The sequence below is a fragment of the Aquila chrysaetos genome, chromosome 3 (genome assembly GCF_900496995.4).
Source record: "Aquila chrysaetos chrysaetos chromosome 3, bAquChr1.4, whole genome shotgun sequence".
Classification (NCBI taxonomy): domain Eukaryota; kingdom Metazoa; phylum Chordata; class Aves; order Accipitriformes; family Accipitridae; genus Aquila; species Aquila chrysaetos.
Genome location: NC_044006.1, coordinates 31,373,563 through 31,395,364, shown reverse-complemented (window position 1 = coordinate 31,395,364; position 21,802 = coordinate 31,373,563). Strand labels below are relative to the sequence as shown.

The window sequence follows — 21,802 nt, the reverse complement described above, 5'->3', positions numbered from 1 at the left end:
TCCCACAGGATCCTTCTATGCAGGGTTGTGTGTGCTTGGAAACCAGTTTTCCTTGTCCTCTTCTTTTGTGCTCCTTTGCTCAGAAAGGCCAGTAGAGCCAAGAAACTTCTGCACCAATGCCCCTTGTGTCAAGCCACTGCAAAATTAATGATGAATTAAACCATCACCAGCACAATTCCACCTTATAAAAGAGGCACTCTTCAGTATGCAAAGGCATCCTTATTTAGTTATATACTATTTGTCATTGTATTCGATTTGTGCAGTTTAGTAATCCATTGACATTAATAGGCTACTCTCTATAAATCTTGCCTTCTAACATCATAAAATTTTCATTTCTCAGTCTGCTGCACATATTGGCAGTGTCTTTCTGTAATGTCTCCTTTGTTAAAACCTCTTATATTTTCTGGCTATCTGCTGAGGTAAGGCTTTCAAAGTTGTAGGCTAGATTCTCAGACAAACAATCTGTTCCTATTCATTTATTTACCTGATTAATAGCCTTAACTAATTGTTCCTTGGAATAATAATTACTACATTTCTTTGCAAAAGTAAGTTCTTACTGAATTCCAAATTGTGCTGTTATCTGCAGCAAGCAGCCATCAGACTCCACAAATAAAAAACCTCTGTCCTTTGTGAAATAAAATTGTGCTCTTGGTTCTGTCAGGGACAGAGCCTAGAAATCCTGTTCTGGTCGCTCAACTTGTTTGTAGTTGCTGGTATGCTGCTCTAAGGTCACTGTGGATGCAACAACAGTGGGCAAGCATTTTCATTAACACAAGTTTTTCACAAATGCAGACTGCAGGTTTTGCAGTACAGACTTTTTCCATGGAAATGAAGCAATCTAACAACAAAAACTTCCTCAAAAGAAAGAATCTCTCTCCTGTTGCTTCAGTTTGTGAAGAAATTGTTCAGAGTTTAAACTGCTAATTAAAAAAACCCTGAATATCAAATAATGAACCTGGGTTTTAAAACCTATTAATGTTAATGCTAATGACCAATTTATCATCCTTTTTCTTTTTCAGTAGAATGAGTGTGGTAAATATTTCTGTAGCACAGTGAAGTACAGAAGTTGGGAGATTCATGTCCAGAAGTCAGGCTGCTTATCAGAGTGGAGGAGACAAACAAACCACAAAGAAAACCAGGCCAAGGCTTGTATTTCCCAACAAGAATATCAGGAGTTAAAGCTTCTCTGTCTGTCTCAGACTGTAGGAAGCTTGTTTGACTGGAGATCAGCCTTTGTTGTCATTGTCCTCTTTTGCAGCTGATAAATGTAGCAGCATCCTTTTATTTTTTGTCCTTTGGCTGGCAAGAAAGAAAATTGCAGCTTCAGAAAATATTGATAAAGGCTGATGAGTGCATGCTGATGATTCTTTTTGTTTGTTTGTTTGTTTGTTTTGTTTTTTGGTGGTGGTGTGCTTTAGGGAGAGTGTCCTCTAGCCAGTGTTTGCCATGGTGATGTTCTCAGGTGGAATGAATGAACACTAGGCATGTGCCTGGAATCCACCCTCAGCATGCAGTGTTAATTGGTAAAATCATCTTAATCACTGGGGTACAGAAATATTTACCATGCTCATTCTGTTGAAGAAGAAAAAGGATGATAAAATGGTCATTAGCATTAATAGGTTTCAAAACCCAGGTTCATCATTTGATATACAGGGTTTTTAATTAGCAAACTAAATCACCATATTTAAATCACAGTGTCTTTAGGTAGGAAGAGAGAGAACACGGTGCAGGGGGAGGCACTTGGGAATATGGCATAAATTACATAAGTATTAATAAAGTCCTAGGTTTTGTTTCTATGATAGCAGATTATGTTTCCCAACTTTATTGTAATCCCTACTTTAAGGTAACAGTTGAATAACTTATTCATGTTCTAGGGAATAGAGATAAAAATACCACTTATCAAAGAAAGGTTCTCCTAGGTCTGCCTTTGAGTTTACCTGTGGTCCCTTGTGCCACCTCTGCCTGTCTTTGTTGATGAAATGCAAGACTTCTCCCAGGGAAAACTTGTTTCTTAGACACTTAAAACTGGACCTTGTATTTATGTGCAAGTGTTGAGTATCGCAGGAGGTGGATCCCACCACCTCGCTGCTGAAGTTAGTGACACAGTCAAGTGTCTGATACCAGAGATTTGCATGTCTCAGGGTTGTTAGTGGTGATGGAGCAAATGGCAGTTGTATTACTCGCCAAGCAGAAGTGACAAGGTACCATGGCTTGGGTTTCTTTGGTCATTAAGAAGTAAAAATTTTTTTCAGTGAACAGGAATAGAAGAGCCATATAGACAGGCAGACACACACACATAAGTAAATTAAGTTATCATTATCCTCAGGATTCCTGTGGCACGCTTTTAAAAAATTGTATGAAGTTTGCTGGGATTATCTGGCTTGTGATCTAGTACACAGTCTTCTGTTGTGGCTTTATACTGCATACATTTCTGATTAACTCTGTGGGAGGAATGGAGTTCTTTTTTCCCTAAATTTGAATAGATAAGACTGTCTCAGTGTTATGGAGGCACACGATTCAGATGTTCAGATAAGACTGAATGCATATTTTCTCCGGATTTACGGAATGTTAGTATGAAATTCTGAGAACTTGCAAGTAACATGTTTAATTTGGCTAGGCATGAAAATACACTTAATTACCCATCCTTTTAGAAAATTAGCAAAAATCAGGGGAGGGAAATGGAACTGGAAGGGTGCTCAACTGCTTTGCACTCAAGATGTGGATCAAAGTATCTGTGAATTCAGGTGCCTGGCCCATGTGATGTCTTCTCCTTTTATCTTTCTGTAATCAGCTAGAATCGCCAAGGTCTGTCATAGAAACATAACATGACCCAGTCAGGGGAATTATAATAGTATGAATGTATAAGTAATAGTTGATAATTACCAAATCTTTAAAAATTGTAACAGTAGGGAAAGACCTGAATCCCGATGTGCCTTAGGAGGAATTAAGGATGTCATTGTTTCCTTGGCTACCTGCAGCGCTAAGAAATTTGCTAACTGAAGTGCTAAAATGAACATAAGAAATAGCCCTTGCCCCAGGTGAGAATTTTGGGGAAGGTGTAAGGTACTTTAAGCTCCTCACTCTCACATTTTTTCTGTGCAACTTGGATTTTCCTTCATCTCATGAGCTTATGGCCACAGGGCCCTTCAGTCTGCCTTTCCCAACATTCAGATCAGAGCCATATTCATCTCTGCCAAACTGTATACTGAAGTAGAAATTATTTGTCCCTTTATTTTTTTCCTTTCCTTATATTAAAAAAGGGGCGGGGGGGAGCATCTAAATCTCTTTTATTATGAACAAGAGCAAGCTGGCCGAGCACTGAGGAGTGAATATTCACAGCAACCCACTGATACGCAGTAGGGAGGTTTGCATGTTAACTCCACACCAGCAAAGCTTACCAGTATTATTACTGTTACATTATTTTTCTGCTTTTAGAGAGTTCATCTTTGAAACTGGGTTTTATCCAAATCTGCTAGGAATTTGGCTTCAATATCACACTCCTCGTATAAAACAAGTTCTGCTGCATCTGTTTACGTTCTGATTTGCCACAGTTTCTTTCTGGTGTTGAAGTAGGTACCTTTTATTGCATGCTATATCCAGGCTCTTGGGTCAGGGATTAATGTATAACTCCATTTTCCCTTTCTAGTATTTGCTTATCCCTTTTTCAAGGTATAATTTTTTTACTCTGTCTTTTACAGTGTGGTTGTCTGTGATCACTGAAGCAGTGACTCCACATAAATCCTCGTCTTGCCTGCTTGACTCTGCTTGTGTTTCTGCTCAGGTTTCATTGATTTCATTGTGGAACCCACTTTTACTGTGCTGACTGACATGACTGAGAAGATTGTGACTCCGCTCATTGATGAAGCTTCCCGTTCTGGCATGTCTGGGTTCAGGCGTTCCAGGTGAATAACCATGCGCCCTTTCCTTTCACTCTGCACATGCTGCCACTGCACCCAACTCCCCCAGTTTCCCCACCACAGTGTATGTCTTCCATGTGGCTTAAAGCCCCATATCTGCATTGCCAACACTGCAGCTCACCTTGTGACGTGACTTTGTTGCAGGGAAACTCCAGCCCAGGGGAGGGCAAAAGGGGAGGCTGGCATGAACCCAAGCCATGATTCCAAAGGCAGTGAGCACAGATGGTTGTAGCCATGCAGTCAGGTGAACTTTAGTACTCTCTCAGTCACTAATGTCAAAGAGAAGGTAGAGGGACTTGTTTGGAGGCACTCATTTCTTCATGTCTAGAAGTATAAATGAGATTGAAATACCAAAGAGGACTGAGATGTATAAGCATACTTTAGTGACAGTATTTAGGGTTATGCAAATGTGTGAAGTACGACCAGAATTTACCTGGAATTCAGGTGTAAGGACTCTTGGCCCATTCAACCTGCTCTGCTGTTGTAGAGAAACTACTCTTTTAGTAGTTTCATGGACAGGGCATGTCTTGGGATTCAAATGCCACATGGCTAGTGCTCCCTAGAGTAGGGCTACCAAGTCAGGACTCCCTCTCCCAGGTGACTTCTTTACTCTTGGGCTGTTATACAAAGAGCAAGCACCAATATTTTTCTATGTCAGCGGTCTTGCTGCCTATATCAATATGTGCGCAATGAAGTGTCCATCCTTGAAAGACAACTGTAGGGTGTGTAACTGAAATGAGTGCCTGATTTCAGCCTCAGCTGAGGTCACCAAGCCCTGGACAGAGGCTGGCCTCCTGTCCTGTGCCTAATGGCTCCCATGGTGAATTTTAGGAGGCTCCTCCTTTGACATATTTGATTTCTAGAATTGTCTGACTCTCCAATTAATATTTAGGGAGTGAAGATGCACAATAAAGGTAATGGCAACACTTTGAGTGATTCTATTTCTTAGGGACTGTGAATACCAAAAAATAAGCAGGGAAAAGCTGCCCTTTATTTCTAATACTGGCTCAGGTTGTGGTGTTTGCTTTAACATCATTGCCCTGGGGTGGGTCGGAGCGAGGGGAGGATGAGGGAATCAAGCTTAGTTTTTGATTTTCCTGGTTGACTCTGTTAAGTTATCTAGACTTACAGTCATTATTTCTTCTTAGCTGTATTTGGGTGTATGGCATACTGATTTCTTCTGTGTTTTGTGATCTTGTGTCCCAGTCTGAATAGCATTAATCCCTCCGAAGTTAAAAGATCAAGTGTCAAGAGCACTGGGTCCGAAGGAAGTGCCTCACTCAACTGCTCCATACTCACTGTGGACTTCAAATGTTTTAAAGCCACCTGGACTGAGGTGGTGCAGCAGAACCGGGAGAAATGGAAAGCACAAGCTACCAAAGGTAACAGCCAGGCTTCTTAGTGAAAGAATAAAAATTCTTTTCACTTCTTCTTCAAGCTCTTCTTCAATCAAATTATTCTCCAAGTAAGCACTGTTAGTTTGAAAGAATCTGCTTTTCAAGGTCAACAACCTACACTGAGTTCAGAAAGATAGGAATATTGTGACTCATCTGTGCCTTATACTCTTCTTACATGGTGTAAGTGTACATAATGAAGAGGATATGGACAATGGGAGGAAAAAAAAGTAATTGTAAGGGAGGTCCCCTAAAGTCATGAGTCAGACTCAGGGTGGGTGCAAAAATAGCTGGAACAGCATTTGTAGAGATAGGTTATCAATTGTTCACTGTTAAGACTGAAAGAGGTATATATGATAGTTCAGGGAAGAAGGACAAGATATTCTGGATTCACAGCTGGTTTCCTATTTCTAGTGATAACTTGGATAATGAATTGGGAACTGTGCTGCAAATGCTCATGATGTCATCAATCTGGGAGGAACTGCAAATATTTCAGAAGAATATGACGGCTGTGTTGGTTGCAAGTTGACCATGGTTGAATATTGCCATGCTACTGAAAAAGACCCCCAACCCGCTCCCTGCACCCCCAAATGAAAAAAAAAAAAAAACCAAACCAAAACCAAAACCCCACACCTTGCTTCTAAGATCCCTCTGGCATTCTTCCCATTTTTCCAGCAGTAACAAGGCCCTCACAGCAGTCCTGTGTCCAATTTTGGCCACTCCAGTTCAGGAAACATATGGACCAGTTGCAGACAATACAGAGTACAGCAATAAGAATGATGGTAACTGTTGTTTATAGCTGAGAAGATTTATAGCTGAAAGCAGTTTTCTGAAGACTACTGCAGCTGCAAAATAAGGGAATTATTTTTTTATTCAAATACCCTGGGCTGTTAAGAGGAGAAAAAATTGGCAGGTGATTATAAACTGATAATAAGTTAGACATTGGCAAATCTCCATTGTTGGAGGCCTTTCGGAACTAATGAGATCCATCTGTTGAGAATGACATAGGTATAACTGCCCCTTGCCTCCAGGTGCTGGATGATTGCCCAAGGTCTCCTTGAGCCCTCCCGTGATTTAGACCAGCTTTGGAACCAAAAAAGCTTCAATGTATCACTGATTATTTTTTTTTCTTCATTAAACTGTTTGTGATACAATTTCTTATCTGAGCTGAATGCTTGTTACTCAAACCCTTATTTAATGGAGTTGTTGTATTTCATGTAAATGGAAGGAGTTCGATTTTAATGTATTATGTGGCCTTGGCGTCAGGACTGATGGAAGGTTTGGCGTAGTTCTTTGATTTGCCAGAGCACATTGTTCCTCTCCAACTGAAAGGCCTGTCTAAAGGTGCAGGAAAGCATGCATTATTATTCAAATTAAATTTTCCTTTGTGATTAAAACTTGCCATTCAGGAAAAGCCTTTCTAGGCATTCCATGAAAATGAAAACAGAAACGTAATTCAAAATCTGCTTATTTGCCAGGGGCTTTTTTTAAGCTTTTTTTTTTTAATCAGTATTTACTATTTCTTGGTTCTTTGTGGACCAAACAAATTAAAGCTAACCAAACAAGCAAAGCATTTAACACGGTCAGTGTCTCACAGTATAGCAGTGTTGAGTGAATGAAGCCAATACAGTTAACTAGTTTTAAGGATTTCATTTCAACATGTACCATACATACTTGCTTGTCTGCTAAGGATCTACTAGATAAAAAGCCTATATGCAAGAGAGACCTGTGGGGAAATAAATAAAATCCATCTTATATTTCACCTAAAACAAATATATAGAGTAGATCATAACAAATTCTGGATATTTAACTTTTAAGTGTGCTTTATACTCACTTGCAGGGACTGCTTTACATAAAGACTTTTTTCTAAATGTGCACATGTAAATGTCAAGTTTTGATTCAAGTGGATGTGCACACATTGCTTAACTAATGCTCCTGCTGGTAATATGTATTGATACAGTATTTCATACCCATTCTTTACAGAGTATCCTGATGATAAATTTTTGGTTATTAATACTTTAGCTGGAGAGGAAAATGTTTTATTTTCAGTTGCCTCATAAAAAAAGTCCTTCTAGTGGCTCCTGAGGATAGTCTATGGAAGAATTAATAGATCACTTGAAAGCAGAGAGCTCACCAGTCTGCATATTAGACATGGGACCCCTGGAGTAGGTCATTTTATCTTTACCTTTCTGACAACGTTTAGCCCTGAATAGTTGATTTACTTTACTTTATGGTTTTGCCAAACTTCATCTCCAATAACTTGGATCAGGGTCCCAGTTCATGGGTCAAAGATTCAGAAAGCAGTATCAGCTTCTGTTCACCTGAATTCATTGACTTTTGCATAATTTCTGTGTTTCTGGGTGCATTTAGCAGTACAAGCATACATATTTTTTTATCCTGAAAGATCTATACAAACGTATGGCTCAGTGTACCCTTGTATGGGCTGGGGACTAAGGAACTGTTCTTGGACTCCAGAGCCCTTGCATCAAAACATTTGCTCAGCTGCTCTCTTGCTCCTGACTTGCAGCAAGTCTTCGCACCCGTTTCCATCTGCCTTGCCTGTCTTAGCCATGTGCAGCAGGGCCTGCCACACAGCAGGAGTTTAAATTGCTGACCCCCATCAAACCGGTGTCTTGCAATGCATCAAGATGCTCTGCCAATAAAAAAAAGAATTATTAAGATAAGATAGATAAAGCATTTAACTGTTGATTGACAACAAATAGCAACTGAGGATCAGAAGGGGAGGAAACCCATCTATTATTATTACTATTACTGTTACTATTATTATTATTAAATTATTTGTAGAATACTGTATTCCCTTTGGTAATGGCATTGTCCCAAAAAGCATCAGTGAGCTATTTTTATCCTGAGTGTGGTATTTATAGAAGATTTCTCGGACTGTGTGGGCAAAGTAAGTGGGTTTATTACTGATCTCTTTTTGCTTAAAGGATCATCATTAAATAGCTACAAAATAAAAAACTGAATAAACAAACACCCTGAGTATTTTCTGACACTAATTTTGACAAGAGGCACTCATCCAACAGTGCTGTAGCAAGCCTCAGTCTCCTGAGCCAAATTTCTCTCCTGTGGTTCAGGTGCAAAATGCAGCATTTCTTTTTCAGATCCCCAAATGAGAGGAATCCTTCTACCATGAGACTCCAGAGAAAATATCAACATACCTAGCTGAGCTATCTATGGAAGCTACCATAGATTTTAGGAATGATTAATAAAGTGAGGGAGGCTCATATCTAATTTAATTATATTTTCATGTGAGCCATAATTTATTAATTTAAAACTTAATTAACTTTAGTTAGCTGCTGGCAAGGAAATATAGATTGGCATTTCTTATAAAGACGATTTTCCCCCTTTCTCTCTTGTATCCCATCGGTACATTTTTCTCAAAACTGGTTCTGATTCACTCATAAGAAGTATTTGACAAGACACTTAGAAATTCTTTTGTAATTTTTACTCACTGGCCAAGAGCCTGCTCCTGTAAGGAACAAACCATCTTCCCTATAGATGTCAAGAATACTTTTGTAGGACCAAGGTAGACATTATTCAGTGTTTTGTAGGATCTGCTCCTCTCCTCATCAGTTTACACAATCTCTGAGAAAACAGGAGAAACATCTGTGATTCTTATCACAATTAAAGGGCAATTGGTTGCCCACGATGGGGTAATGAGTGGGCTGGGATATTGCTGACCCAGGAATCTTTAATACAGGCGTAGGGTGGTCACATCTGAATGCTTAGACTCAGTATGGATATACATATGCTCTTGAAACTGCATAAGCTCACAGGTTCCAAATAGAGTGTGTGCTGAGCTACTGAGCTGCTTTGGCAGATAAGTCTCTATTGATCATGGAAAAAGGACAGAAAATTATGGAGTCTCTGCCGAGAGTCTGTGCACACCCAGCCATGTTTATTAGCTCAAGGGCTGCACTGAGGGACTGTGGTTGAGTCCTGCTTTCCAGTGTGAGGCAGGAAGCCACACAGAGCCTTTGCAGCTGAGTCTGTGGGGGTGTGCTGTACCCAACCTGGGCTAGAAATGTAGTGATCTCAACACCTGGAGCCAAAGTAATTTGCAACCTATGTTGTAAGTGTGTGTTGCATCAGTACCTATGGTTTGGATAAGAAACAAAACCAGGAGTAGTATCTTGAATGGGGGAAAATGGCTTCTCAGTGAATTCATTTTTTTTTCTGAATGACAGTATTTTGAGATGCTGCTGTTGTTCAACACTCACTTTTGAATTTATACCTTTGCATATTTCTGCAAATTTGACTGCAAGACTTTTTGAGGTGGAAGGGCAAGTACTCGTAGCAATATATTAGTCTGCCAAGAAAGAACAGAGCCATAAAGAAAGGATAACAGTAAGTGCAACAGAAGAGATTAGGAAGCTGGCATTGGAAGCAACCTGGAATAAGAGGGAAAAAAAGTAGATACCAAAGAACCAAGACTTCTTATGTGCTTAGAATTACATGGTATGGTATGAGATAAACTGAACGTCATTTGACTGATTGTTGTGTGTCAAAAATGAAACTAACCTTGGCACCCCTAGAGCCTTCAATAGCTAATATCTCTTTTTAATTTGCCTTTTAAGAATTTTGAGGAACTGCATTTTCAAAGGTGAACCTTATATAGTAAAAAAAAGACATGCACATAATATACATTTAGGCCAACATGGGGTGTTTTTTTCAGAATACTTCCTTAAATATTCTCCTGTGCTCTTTTTCCCATGTCAAGTCAATTCCTACATTTATCTAAGTAATTGCTGTTTGCACGTAAAAAGCTGAAGTAGACTTAGATGTGTGAGTTACATCATTCTTGTCAAATTGACTGATAGTCATGATTTCTTTCCTTGTTTTGCTTCTCTCTTTGCTGAGGATGCAGAAGAAAATGCTAAGAAAGAAGCAGAGGAAAATGCTCATCAGGGAACAGATGAAAAGAAAACAGATGAAAAGGATGAGAAGAAGCCAGCTGAAGATGCCACAGCAGCAAAGACAGAGAACAGCAAAGAACCAAATCCTGGGGAAAACAAAAGCGCAGATTCCAATAAGAATCATGTAAATGGGACTCGGCAAATTGGGGTGAATAAACACGAAGCCTCTCAAGGGAAAAATGCACCTAGGACAGATAAGGGAACAGACTCTTATCACGCAGCAGGAGAAGAGAAACAGCATGTCCAGAATGGTGAGTTCTCTCCTTCCACTGAAATGTAAATCCAGCCGTAAAACCAATATCTCACCTCAGTGATGGGGGAACCTGGTGTCCTGAAAGGATGTCCTGGGCTCAGAGCCTTTTCCTGGACATTGGCATAGTCACCTGCATATGGGAATTGTAACCTGTAAATTGACTCCCACGTACTGTTCTTCTGTAGAAGATGGGATTCATTATACCTGCTTGGTGCTTTTGGAGGAAAGGAAAAAATGTCTTTTCTCATGAAAATGAAGCAGCCTCTTATGATACACAGGCTGAAAAGCTGAAACAAATACCCTTGGTTCAATGAACAGCTTCATTGTTTGGGTGACTGACAGAGGAGAAGGCAAAGTTGGCTTATAAACTCTTTTTAAGGCCAGTTAAAGGTATCTTTGAACAGAGTCACAGCTATAAATATGTTTTGGGACAGAGGATTTCCCCCCCCCTCTCTGTTTTTAAGAGTTACTTTATTTATGCTTTGTTTGCTTAGTTTTTTTTATTAGGGGAGTCACAAGCCTTTTTTCGGAGATGATTTTTTTTTCAGAAATTTTATTCCAGTGTTTTAACTTGCTGTAGAACTGTGTCAAAATAGGAATCACGCTTTACACCCAAAAACGTGGAAGAAATGTTTGCAAATTGCGTTAAACATTAAAAAAAAATTATTAGACCCATGAGAACACATCAGCTGTCTCTTGGCCAGCTGTCTCTTTAGACACTGTCCTTCCCTCCCCAGCTCCTGCACCTTGAAGCCATTATTAAAAAATGGCAGTACAGCCACATGTGACTTGTCACAAACTTGGCTAGTATCAGCCAGTCCAAAACCAGCAAAAACCTCAGACTTTGAAGCATCCTTATAGAAAAAGCCTGAGTGAGCATACAGGCTTTGAAAGTCCCAGGCTCAGGCAGTGAGTTTCGATGGCAGCAGAGGCAGAAATTCTGTTTAAAACATTCCTGATATGATTCTCATGTATTTCACTTGGCTTCTGGCGTTTCCCAGTGATCACTTCATCATTAGGGTTTTTTGAGATTGGAAGGACTATGGGGATCCAAGCTGTCATGCTCTGTTATATATGGGATTTGTCTTCAGACAGTGTTACACGGGTGAATAGGAATGGGCCCCCCAAGGAGACAAAAAGGACGGGGACATATGAAATCCCAGTTAGACTGCATCAGACTTTTCTTCTGAAATCCTTTGTTTTACATGCTTCTAGCAATACAGGGGTTAAGTGTGCTCTAGTGATTTTGACAGTACCTTTTTTTGCAATGTCTCTCTGCTGCAGGTGTCAAAAATGCTTTGAAAGGAATTATAATGATTTCTGAAAATTAGTGTCTTCCTCAGGAAAAGGAATTCTGCTCCTTAATTTATGGGATAAGGGCTTTATGAGGTACAATCACTGCAGAGTCTTTGGAGACTGATGAAATGTTAACATTCATATCTCTGGGTTCACCACAGCTTCCTTTGTGCCTATATGTTAATATCTCATTGTAAAGTATTTGCCTTATTATTTCTCTGCCTTTGTAATCCCTTTCAAAAAGATCATTATGATCATCGTTCTGCTCTGCTGCTGGCAGTATGGCAGGGTAGATATTACAATACGGAGAAGTCCCCTATTCATAATAAGTTATATTCAATGAAAGTTCAGAAATTGTGTTGTCAGGTGAGTTGAAAGTCTCTCTTAGTCACTCGCTGCCCATGTGCTTTCTCAGAGAGGTCAAACTGAAATAACGTATGTGTGGATGTTCATCATCTTCTCCTGCACACACTTAGGGTCAAGCAACTTCTTTATGCAGTGGTCAAATATAGCATTATTAGCTCATCATTACCATCAGGCATATGATGGTGGAGGAAATGCAAGAAGACTTTTGTGCTTTGCTAGATACATTTTCATTTCATTTGCTGAAGACAGTGTCCTTCTTTTAGAGGCCACCTTCGTCAAGCAGACACCTCAATCCTGCTTGGAGCAGCTCATACCTCTCTTTTCAGTTAGCCCAAGTCAATGGCAGTGTCATAAGCTGAGAAGGTTACTGCTTGTCCTGTATCATCTTGCTTTCATTTTCTCTAACCCACACAGCAAACTTAGGAAGAAAAACATGAAAAGTTTTAGCTCTGAATGAGAACTGAACAGGACATGTTTTTTCCATCTTGTTAAATATTTTAAGATTTGAAAAGCATTCCTCTTTTATACCATGATGAAGCTTAAATGGAGAGGAAGATCGATCCTCTGTCATCCAAGAATAAGAAATACTCTAGTGTTTAGGGCACAACGTGGAAGAGGGAGACTTTGTTTCTCTGAAATTTCTCTTTTTTTGAGTTGTTCCAAAAATAAATATCCACTGGCCATGACAATTTTGAAGGCAGATTAGATCCTCTTTAACACACAATACCTATAATCTTGATCCAAAGGCTGGGAAGTAGTTATACTAACAAAAATAGTAATACAAATGGAATAAGCATCACTTTAATACAGCCCCGTGACACACCTCACATTTACAAAATTCTGAAGCGAGACTTCTACAGTTTTTTGTGTTGAGGTGTGGGTCACAAATTCAGTGCTACTCCTCTGGGGGGAAAGGAAAAGCTGAGCTGCCTGCTCCCATCCGGGCAGGGTGCTGTTGCTTCTCTGGACATCTGAAGGAAGGACACCTTCTTTGCTGATGTTTAGACACTGCAGCTGAAGGAGCCCTGTTCTGCTAGACCTCTCCCTTTAAGTTATTTTTCATTTGATCTTGCATTTGGCATTCTCATTCAATGAAGGGATGGTTTGGGAAGGTCTGATATGCTCTGCTGTATGACTAGTAGAGGACAGAAAATGAGAATGACTCTGGTTAACTTTCCTGGCTTCATAAACTACAACCCAGCTCAAGTTGCCATTATCATTCTGCATCAACCATTGCTCTGCCAAAGGCCTTGCTCTCCTGGTTTGCTACAGAGACTCTAAAGCCAGTGATCAACGTTAGGGTGATTGTTTGTTCCCTGATACCGTCATCAAAGGACCAACCCAAATGAATCTGTGGATAAAGGAAACTGGTAAGAGAAAGCAAGATAACATTATATAGGACTGTTTGGCATATCTAAGGTGGTTCTTAATGCAGAGACTTATGATGAAGTCTCACAGGGTCTTAGTCCTTTGAAAGCATAAATGTTTCAGAGTCCTGATTTTGAAATGCAGGTTGTGCTCAGGTTTTTTAATGGCTTAGGTACAACCAGAGGGAGTATGAGTTTGCATGTGCACTTAAAAAGGTGTGAACAATTAGAATAAATTTAAAAGTAGATTGTAAGGCTTGATTTTCTGTAGTAGTTGGATAAATTTTGTCTGGTGCTTTATTCTATGAAGATGTGTTAATACAGTTCCTTGTGAATTCAGACCTTTTCTCCTAAGGAACAGCTCCTTTGGATGTTGCAATTTGAGTTACAAGCATTAATAAACTGCAGTCTGCATTAAAATGCTTATAGTGTTTCTTATTGCTTCTTTCTAGGTGAATTAAAGGAAGACAGTAAGTTGGACAAAAAAGATCAGTCCGGTGTGGGGGATGAATCAAAGAAAACAGATGGTAAGGACAACATTTTATTACAGTTTGTCACCCATTTTTATATGCAATCTACTGTTTCCTAAACATCTGCAGTTCATTCTAAAACCAAAAAATGGTGTGGTAACCAGAAACAGACTTAACAGAAACAGTCATTAGGCTTGAAAAAAGCCATTGGGGCATTCTGGGGGAAAATCATCCCTTTCACATAATGTCTAGCACCACTTAGTTGTTCTTCTGATAAGCCTTATCCATCACTTTTTGTGCATGCCTGCAAGAAAAGTCCTGGATTATTGGAGTTGCTTAATAGGAAACGTGGATTTGTGAGGTTCTATCCTTCTGACTTTCTTTGGGTCGTATTCTGCTCTCTGTTAGGACAGGCTGTATGGGAGATGCAAAAAACAGAGCTAAGAAAACACCTGCAGAAGGTTTTTTAGACACTGCAGCTGAAGGAACCCTGTTCTGCTAGAGCTCTCCCTTTAAGTTATTTTTCATTTGATCTTGCATTTGGCATTCTCAAGGTGTCCCTGTTTTTCATGATTGCATGTTATACTACACCAATACAAACACAAAGCTTTCTTGACTTAATTGTCTGAGGGGGAATTTGCCAAGTGCTGTTGAACCACAGGTGTGGGAAGCAATCAGGAGTGAGCACATCAGCATAGACATCTATTAAGGATGCTATAGAAAAGGGATGTTGCTGAAACATTGCTGAACTGAAGGAATCTCAAGCCATAGGATGGTTTCTTGAGCATCTGGGAATAATGTCAAATTAGTCTGAGCCTAGTGTAGAGGTCCACAGATGTTTTAGTGGCCTCAGCAAAGTGGAAAAACAGTTGTAAGGTCTGTGGCATGTTTACCCTTTTGCACCTCCTCAGCTGTGTACCACAGGTCTCTGAGATAGTATCTGAACCCACGTTGCTCCAAAAGCAATTGCTAAAGTATTAGGTAGCAAAATAAATGGAAACTAATGTTAGAGCTAGCATTTTCTTTCTGCATGTCTCAGTGAAATCCACTGAAACACAGCTATTCCTAAATGTAAATAATACAGTAGTTTGTTTTGATGGTCAAGAAAGACAACATCATTTTAAGTACTGCAGTTTAGAATGATACCATGTTTTCTTTCATTGCTTCCTTTTAAGAAACTATTTAAAAATCCTATTGCTCTAGCAAAGTGATAAATAAGAAGAAAATGTGATACCTCAAGTAAAAATGTAGAAAAATTCATCTAGAAGCATGTATTAATTTCAGACATATAAATAGGCTCTTTTTTTTAAGAGGCCCCTTAGCAACAATTGTTTAGGAAAATTCAATTATTTTGTTAAGAGGTCATATTATTTACACAGTTGAGTTAAGTGTCTGTCAGGAAAACAGTCTTGAACAAGTACCATTCACAACTCTTTCTGCGGTCATGCAGAAATTAAGCCCAAATACTCAAATAACATGCTACTCTTCAGATGTTCATGAATACATGCAGTGCTGTATGTAACTATCAAGGTCCCAGGAGAATTAATGGGCAGAATGGCTACTCTCCCCACTGCGGTGGGTGATGGCTGAGCAGTGGCTGTGCTAGAAGGCTGCAGCCCTGGCAGGACCAAGTGGATGCAGAAACACTGAGGCTTCTTTAGGAGGACTCAGGAGCATCAGCCCAGACACTAGAGTAGACCCGGGAATCCCTAGCTTTGAGGACCAGGTTACATTTGAAGGCCTGCACTCTCAAGAATCTCGGAAAGATTAGGGGAACCTAGTTAGTTGGGCTGGAGAACCAAGAAGTGATTGTTTCATGCTGACTTGAAGATTGAGGGTGTGAATTTGGTTCCTTGCAAGTTGCTAGTCTTTGTGTGGTGTTGGTTGTTTAATGTCTATTTGTTCTCCTGTAAGAAAATGTTTTGCTCATCCCCTTAGGGAAAAGACCAATACCATGGGACCAGCTGATTACAGTGAATAAACAACTGTAACCATGCAAGGACAATTTGTAGGCTGAATGTTTTTCATTCAGATGCTGTAGAGACAGATTATAGCTAACGATCTCATTGATAGAAATCAGGACAAAAATTGTGAATGATGCACCCTAGAAAGGAAAGCGCTAGAGTGGCACTTCTGTTTCGACAAATACTGCGCAACCTGTTCTGTTCATTACTCACTCCAGAGCAAATCTCCTTACCAGCCATGTGAGGGATGTGGAGAAAGGAACATTATCCATGGATAATACATAGCTGTTTGCAGACTACTGAAATGTTTACCCGAACATATGCTTTCTCACGTGCCTGTACATGGTCTTTCACATGCTGGAAAAAAATATTAAGCGGGGGTGTTAGAAAGATTGAGGTTACAGCTATAATGCATTCACCATGTAGTTTGCTGGTGGGTGAAACTCAGCCTGGAATTTGCAGGGTCAAGTGTACTTGGGTTTTACAGCCTCTGTTCAGTATGTAGCTGGAGTGTATTTGTATTAAACAGGTGCCCATTTGTGTAGATTTACTATGAGGGCTTCAGCTTTCTCACCCCCACCCATTAGCATCAGCTAGAGCCCTGCACCCAAGTGAGGTCAGTCTGCTACCCTGTCCTACTGCACAGGCATCCTGCATCTGGAGAAAAAAGCTGCAGAGCGTATGTTGCATAAATCTTTGCAGGATCTGTGTCCAAGTTGCTTTTTGAGCATATACAAAGGAAATTATTGTCATATCTTGTTATAGGGATACATACGTGCTGAAATATTTCCAACACATTTGTCCTTCTACTACAACGGGAACCAAGTGGCCAGGGACACACAGAGTAACTATCCCATGTGGACACAAAGACACTGAAGCTGCATGTCCTCACTGTAGTCACAGGTGTGAAATGCAGCTTCTGTGTCAGAGTTACCTTGAAGCTACCCAAAAACAGTTAAGTGGTCATGCCTCTAGAAACAGGGATCAGGCTCGCTGAGAAAGCGAGGAGCTATGTATGCATATAGCCAGAGCTTCATGCCACTGACTCTATCTGTACCAAAGCCAACTACTTTAAAACTAGCTTGAGCATGGCTTTGTAAGCTGCAGTCATGCCTTAGATTTCAGTCTTAACTGCTTCAAAATCCTGTGCAAGTCTCTTGAACGTAGGCTAGTCCCCTCATGTTAATCTAATCTTCATATTATTGGCTTTTTTCTGTGGGAGATGCTTCTTAACTCAGTACTGCCCATGTTTTCAGTTCCAAGAAAAGAGATATGGGGCTGCCATTTCCCACATAAAGACACAGCCCTATCAGAGACATCATCAGCACAAGTAGTTCATCAAATGTTTCCTGTGGGATAGAACATTATTAAACCATTTTAGAAAACCTGATTTTCCCATGTGAAATAGTTGCTTTTCAACACTTTGAATGGAAAAATCAAAAATGGTCACATGGAAGTAATTTTTGTCTACATTAACAAACTTTCTTTCTTGCAATTTTTTTCTGCTTACAAAACTGGCAACAAATGAGAAAATTATTCTTCCCCATTTCAGACTAGATATAAGGAAGAAATTTTTTACTGTGAGGGTGGTGAAACACTGGAACAGGTTGCCCAGAGAAGCTGTAAATGCTCCATCCCTGAAGTGTTTAAGGTCAGGCTGGATGGGGCTCTGAGCAACTTGATCTAATTGAACATGTCCCTGCCCGTGGCAGGGGGTTGGACTAGATGACCTTTAAAGGTCCCTTCCAACCCACACTATTCTATGATTCTGTGATTACCACTTTCACAGGTTATGTCTACCACCTCCTCATTTTTCTCCTACTGGGAAAAGATTCAGCAATGTAAATACAAAGTTTTTAGTGCAACTCTTTGTGCTGGGGACCAAAACACAGTTTATTCAAGTATTCTTTTTCAGCTACGTCCTGGTTTCAGCTGGGATAGAGTTAACTGTCTTCCTAGTAGCTGGTACTGTGCTATGTTTTGAGTTCAGTATGCAAAGAATGTTGATAACACACTGATGTTTTCAGTTGTTGCTAAGTAGTGTTTAGTCTAAAGTCAAGGATTTTTCAGCTTCTCATCCCCAGCCAGCGAGAAAGCTGGAGGGGCACAAGAGGTTGGCACAGGACACAGCCAGGGCAGCTGACCCAAAGTGGCCAACGGGGTATTCCATACCATGTGGTGTCCCATCTAGTTTAGGAACTGGGGAGTGGGGGTGGGGGATCACCGCTCTGGGACTAGCTGGGTGTCGGTCGGCGGGTGGTGAGCAATTGCGCTGCGCATCATTTGTACATTCCAATCCTTTTATTATTGCTGTTGTCATTTTATTAGTGTTATCATTATCATTATTAGTTTCTTCTTTTTTGTTCTATTAAACCGTTCTTATCTCAACCCACGGGTTTTGCTTCTTTTCCCGATTTTCTCCCCCATCCCACTGGGTGGGGGGGGGGAGTGAGTGAGCAGCTGCGTGGTGCTTAGTTGCTGGCTGGGATTAAACCACGACAAGTTAGCAATTACAGACAATTAAAAGGTTCTTTTTTGTGTGTTTGTACTGGGAACTTATTATTCTAGTGGTAACATGCGCGTTTGCAGGTTATAACACAGAAGTAGACAGGATATTTGTATCTTGAACAGCTAGTACGTACAGAGAAAGCCTAATGTGCCCTGGGTATGTGTGATGAGCAATGCTCCCACCTTGTGGTCAAATCGTAACCCTGCGTTTTGAGAGGTCATAGTTTCAATAGTACATGCCTCTATGCAGCGCAACAGGATTGAATGGAATAGTATATATTTAATGTAGCCTTTTAAATAGACAGACTCTATGAAGTGTTCATAACAGGCTTATCGGAAATTGAAGTGTTAGCTTTCTTTATTTTTATTTTGTTAAGCTATACTGTTGCTTAACAGTAGTTAAAAGCTTTTCCTGTGTGTTCTATACATTGCCTATGCCAACATGTAAAGCTGCCTTTTGGTCTTAATTTTCCTTGACAATCATCCCTTGATCAGCAAGTGGAAAATTCCCTGATTATAAAGGTAAAGTACAGGGGCTTCATTTCTTTCTGTCCAGCTGTCCGCAAAAATCAAGTGGCAGAGTAGCTGGCACAGAATGTTGTTATCTGAGAATGCTTTTGGTATAGAAACATGGTGGTGTGAAGGAGCCATGATGATGGCTCCACAATTATCCCAGACAGACTTGAATTAACAAGATTCTTCCCAGCTTTGCTTAAGGAGAATGCAGCTTTTTGCAAAGCTGTTCAACCATTCAAGAATTATTTGTCTTTGTCAACCTCCTGCAGATATGGTTTTCATGTGTGTCGATCTAGTCAAGACCACTACACAGCAATGAATGCTAAGTAGACTTCTGACAAAACCCTGCTCATGTAATCTGCATAATGCCAATGTTGTTTTAAAAGGTTAAAACCTTTAAAAAGGTTACTCAGCCGTATGAATGAACAGCATTTGTCTATATCTTCTTGAGAGAGGTAAAAAGGTAAATTTCAGGTCATATAAATAATGGTGCCATTTCTATTTCTATTCCAAAAGATAGACTGATTTCTCCATTGTTGTTGGAAGCAAAAAGCCCATTTCAGGTTGTAAGGCAAACACATTGGGTTCCTCCTTGCTGCCTGAGAGTGCTTTTGATATTATATGTCAGAATCCAGCAGCAGTGACAAATTGGAATTACAACAGTCTAAGACTACTTCTAAAGACAATTTCCTTCTTTTTCTTACTTCTTTTTATGGCCTGTTATTTGAATTACATTAGAAGTTATTGCCCCAAGTTAGAAATCAGAAAGCGTTGTACTGATACCTTCTGGAAAAGCTTGCTTGAAAGCTTGAAGACATTTTGCTATCCAGAAAGACATATTTCACCATAATTTATCTCTGCTGAACAATTGCTCCATAGTAGTGCAGTATAGGATAACTGGAGGGGGGAAAAGCTTCTGTGCTTTTTAAAATCCTTTTTGTGCTCTTTTGAAAAAAATGAGTGTGTCTAATTTAGCAAGTGGCACCTGAGGCAAGCTGGAATTTCCATAGAGGGATGTACTCTGAGGAAGGTTTTATGCAGTTTTAATATCAAGTAGAAGATGAACATGATGTGATGTGATCTTTGAAGCTAAATGCAAAATACATTGTTAGCATCCTGACCTTGGGAACATTACATCACCATGGCATGCATACTCGATGGAAATATGTAGAAAGGTACCTTGTATAATTATGCAGATTATTTTGCAGCTTGTCAGTTTTGTGAGTGTGTGTGTAAATCTTATGGAAAGCACCTCACCTGGTTTTCCTTTGAGACTTTCACGTAACTCTTTTTTAGCCTGCTTTCCATCGTTCAGGCCATGCCAGGTAGTTAGAAAGTCCTTAGGATGCTTGATTACTTTTTGCTTCTACTTTATGTGAAGTCACAGATATAAGTGACAAGTGTAAAAATTGGGAATAGCATTTGGCTTGACTTCAGTTTTAAGTGAATATTTGGAATATTCATTCCAGGTGCATGCTGGAAAAAAAAAAATTACTGCAGGTACTTAAGTAGGTTTTTTGAGTAGTTAACTTTGTGGGGAACGTTTTTTTTCAGGTTACCTTTGGTCCTTTAAATATAGTTCTGTTCAGAGATAGCATATGGCTGCATTGCTCCTTGAGGGTAATGTTCATGGTCCTAGAGGCATGGAGGAATGTAAAACTTATGCAGTACATTGTGGAAATTCTTCCTTGATTTTGCACCATCAGCCATTTTATTGCACCAGTCAGGGAGTGGAGCTGTGACCTTGCTTCCGTTACAGTCCTTCTTACCCCACTTAGGATAATTTGCCTGTGCAATGATGTATAGCAATTCTCTGCTTCGGCAAGAGGAGAGTCCTCCTTCGTCCCCAGCTCCATGAATTTGTGTTCAATCCAGTGACAATCAGGCCTCTTTTTCCCCATGCAACACTTAGCCCTGAAAGAGAAACAAGATCGTGTCTGAAGGGAGTGACTGAAGGGGAGGAAGAATATGAAATGGCTCCTCAAAAGAGGTCGGTGACCTTTAGCTTTCATCTCATCCCTTCCCCATGGGACAACTAGCTTCCAATTTGAGTATACCAGCTATAGGTATCTTACCAGATAGGGACTCTGACAAGGTAGTTCAAGTAGAAGCATTAAGAAGGAAGAAGTCCAACAGTCAACTGTATGGGAATCCAAAGGTAAAGACTTCACTCTACAAACTGCCAGCCGGGTGCTTGGTGGGTACCTTCATGCCCTTTGTTTTCTGTGGTGGACCTGCTGCCTGGTCTCTCCCTGGGGGCACAGGCAAAGGGACATCAGTCCCCTCAGGCTGCTCAGTCTGCAGTTCTGTACCATTCAGTCCACAGAAGCTGGACAAAGAGAAGAGAGAGTCAATTTACAGGTTAGTTTTCTGAAACTCATACCCTAATAGTAATCTTTGCTACTTATTACCATTAATCGATCCATCGCGAGGCAATTCATTCTTTTCTCTGCTTCTAAACCACTGCTTCGCTATTCTTAATGTCAAAACCTGGGACTTGGAGGCAATAATAAATGTAGAAGAAGAAGAAAACCAGCAAGTGATATTAGTTGAAAAGTGCTATTTTGAATCAGGCTAAAGTATTTAGGAATTTAAGTCTAATTCAAAACAAGTGATTGTCAAAAACTGAAGAGGCACTGAAAAAATCCAAATGAGAATTTTTGCTTTGAAGTGATGTTTCACTTTTTTAGCCAGCTTTAACTAAAGGGTAAAAATAAAAGATTTGTTTGTGTTAGATGAAAAGCTCAACTTGTTCTTTCATTTCCTCTCCACCCCCTTTCCACCAAAAAAACCCACTCCCCAACAATCATTTTT

General features: G+C 40.0%; 1 protein-coding gene across 12 annotated transcripts in view; it reads left to right on the top strand.

The window, feature by feature from the left end:
- Window positions 1–21,802, top strand: part of PDE1C (phosphodiesterase 1C) — a 347,698-nt gene that overhangs the window by 288,514 nt on the left and 37,382 nt on the right. For all 12 annotated transcript variants that reach the window (XM_030007697.1, XM_030007696.1, XM_030007699.2 and 9 more), the window contains 4 exons: window positions 3,782–3,902; window positions 5,124–5,299; window positions 10,200–10,499; window positions 13,983–14,057. In XM_030007697.1, the coding sequence (XP_029863557.1) occupies window positions 3,782–3,902; window positions 5,124–5,299; window positions 10,200–10,499; window positions 13,983–14,057 (672 nt within the window). The remainder of the gene's footprint in view (window positions 1–3,781; window positions 3,903–5,123; window positions 5,300–10,199; window positions 10,500–13,982; window positions 14,058–21,802) is intronic.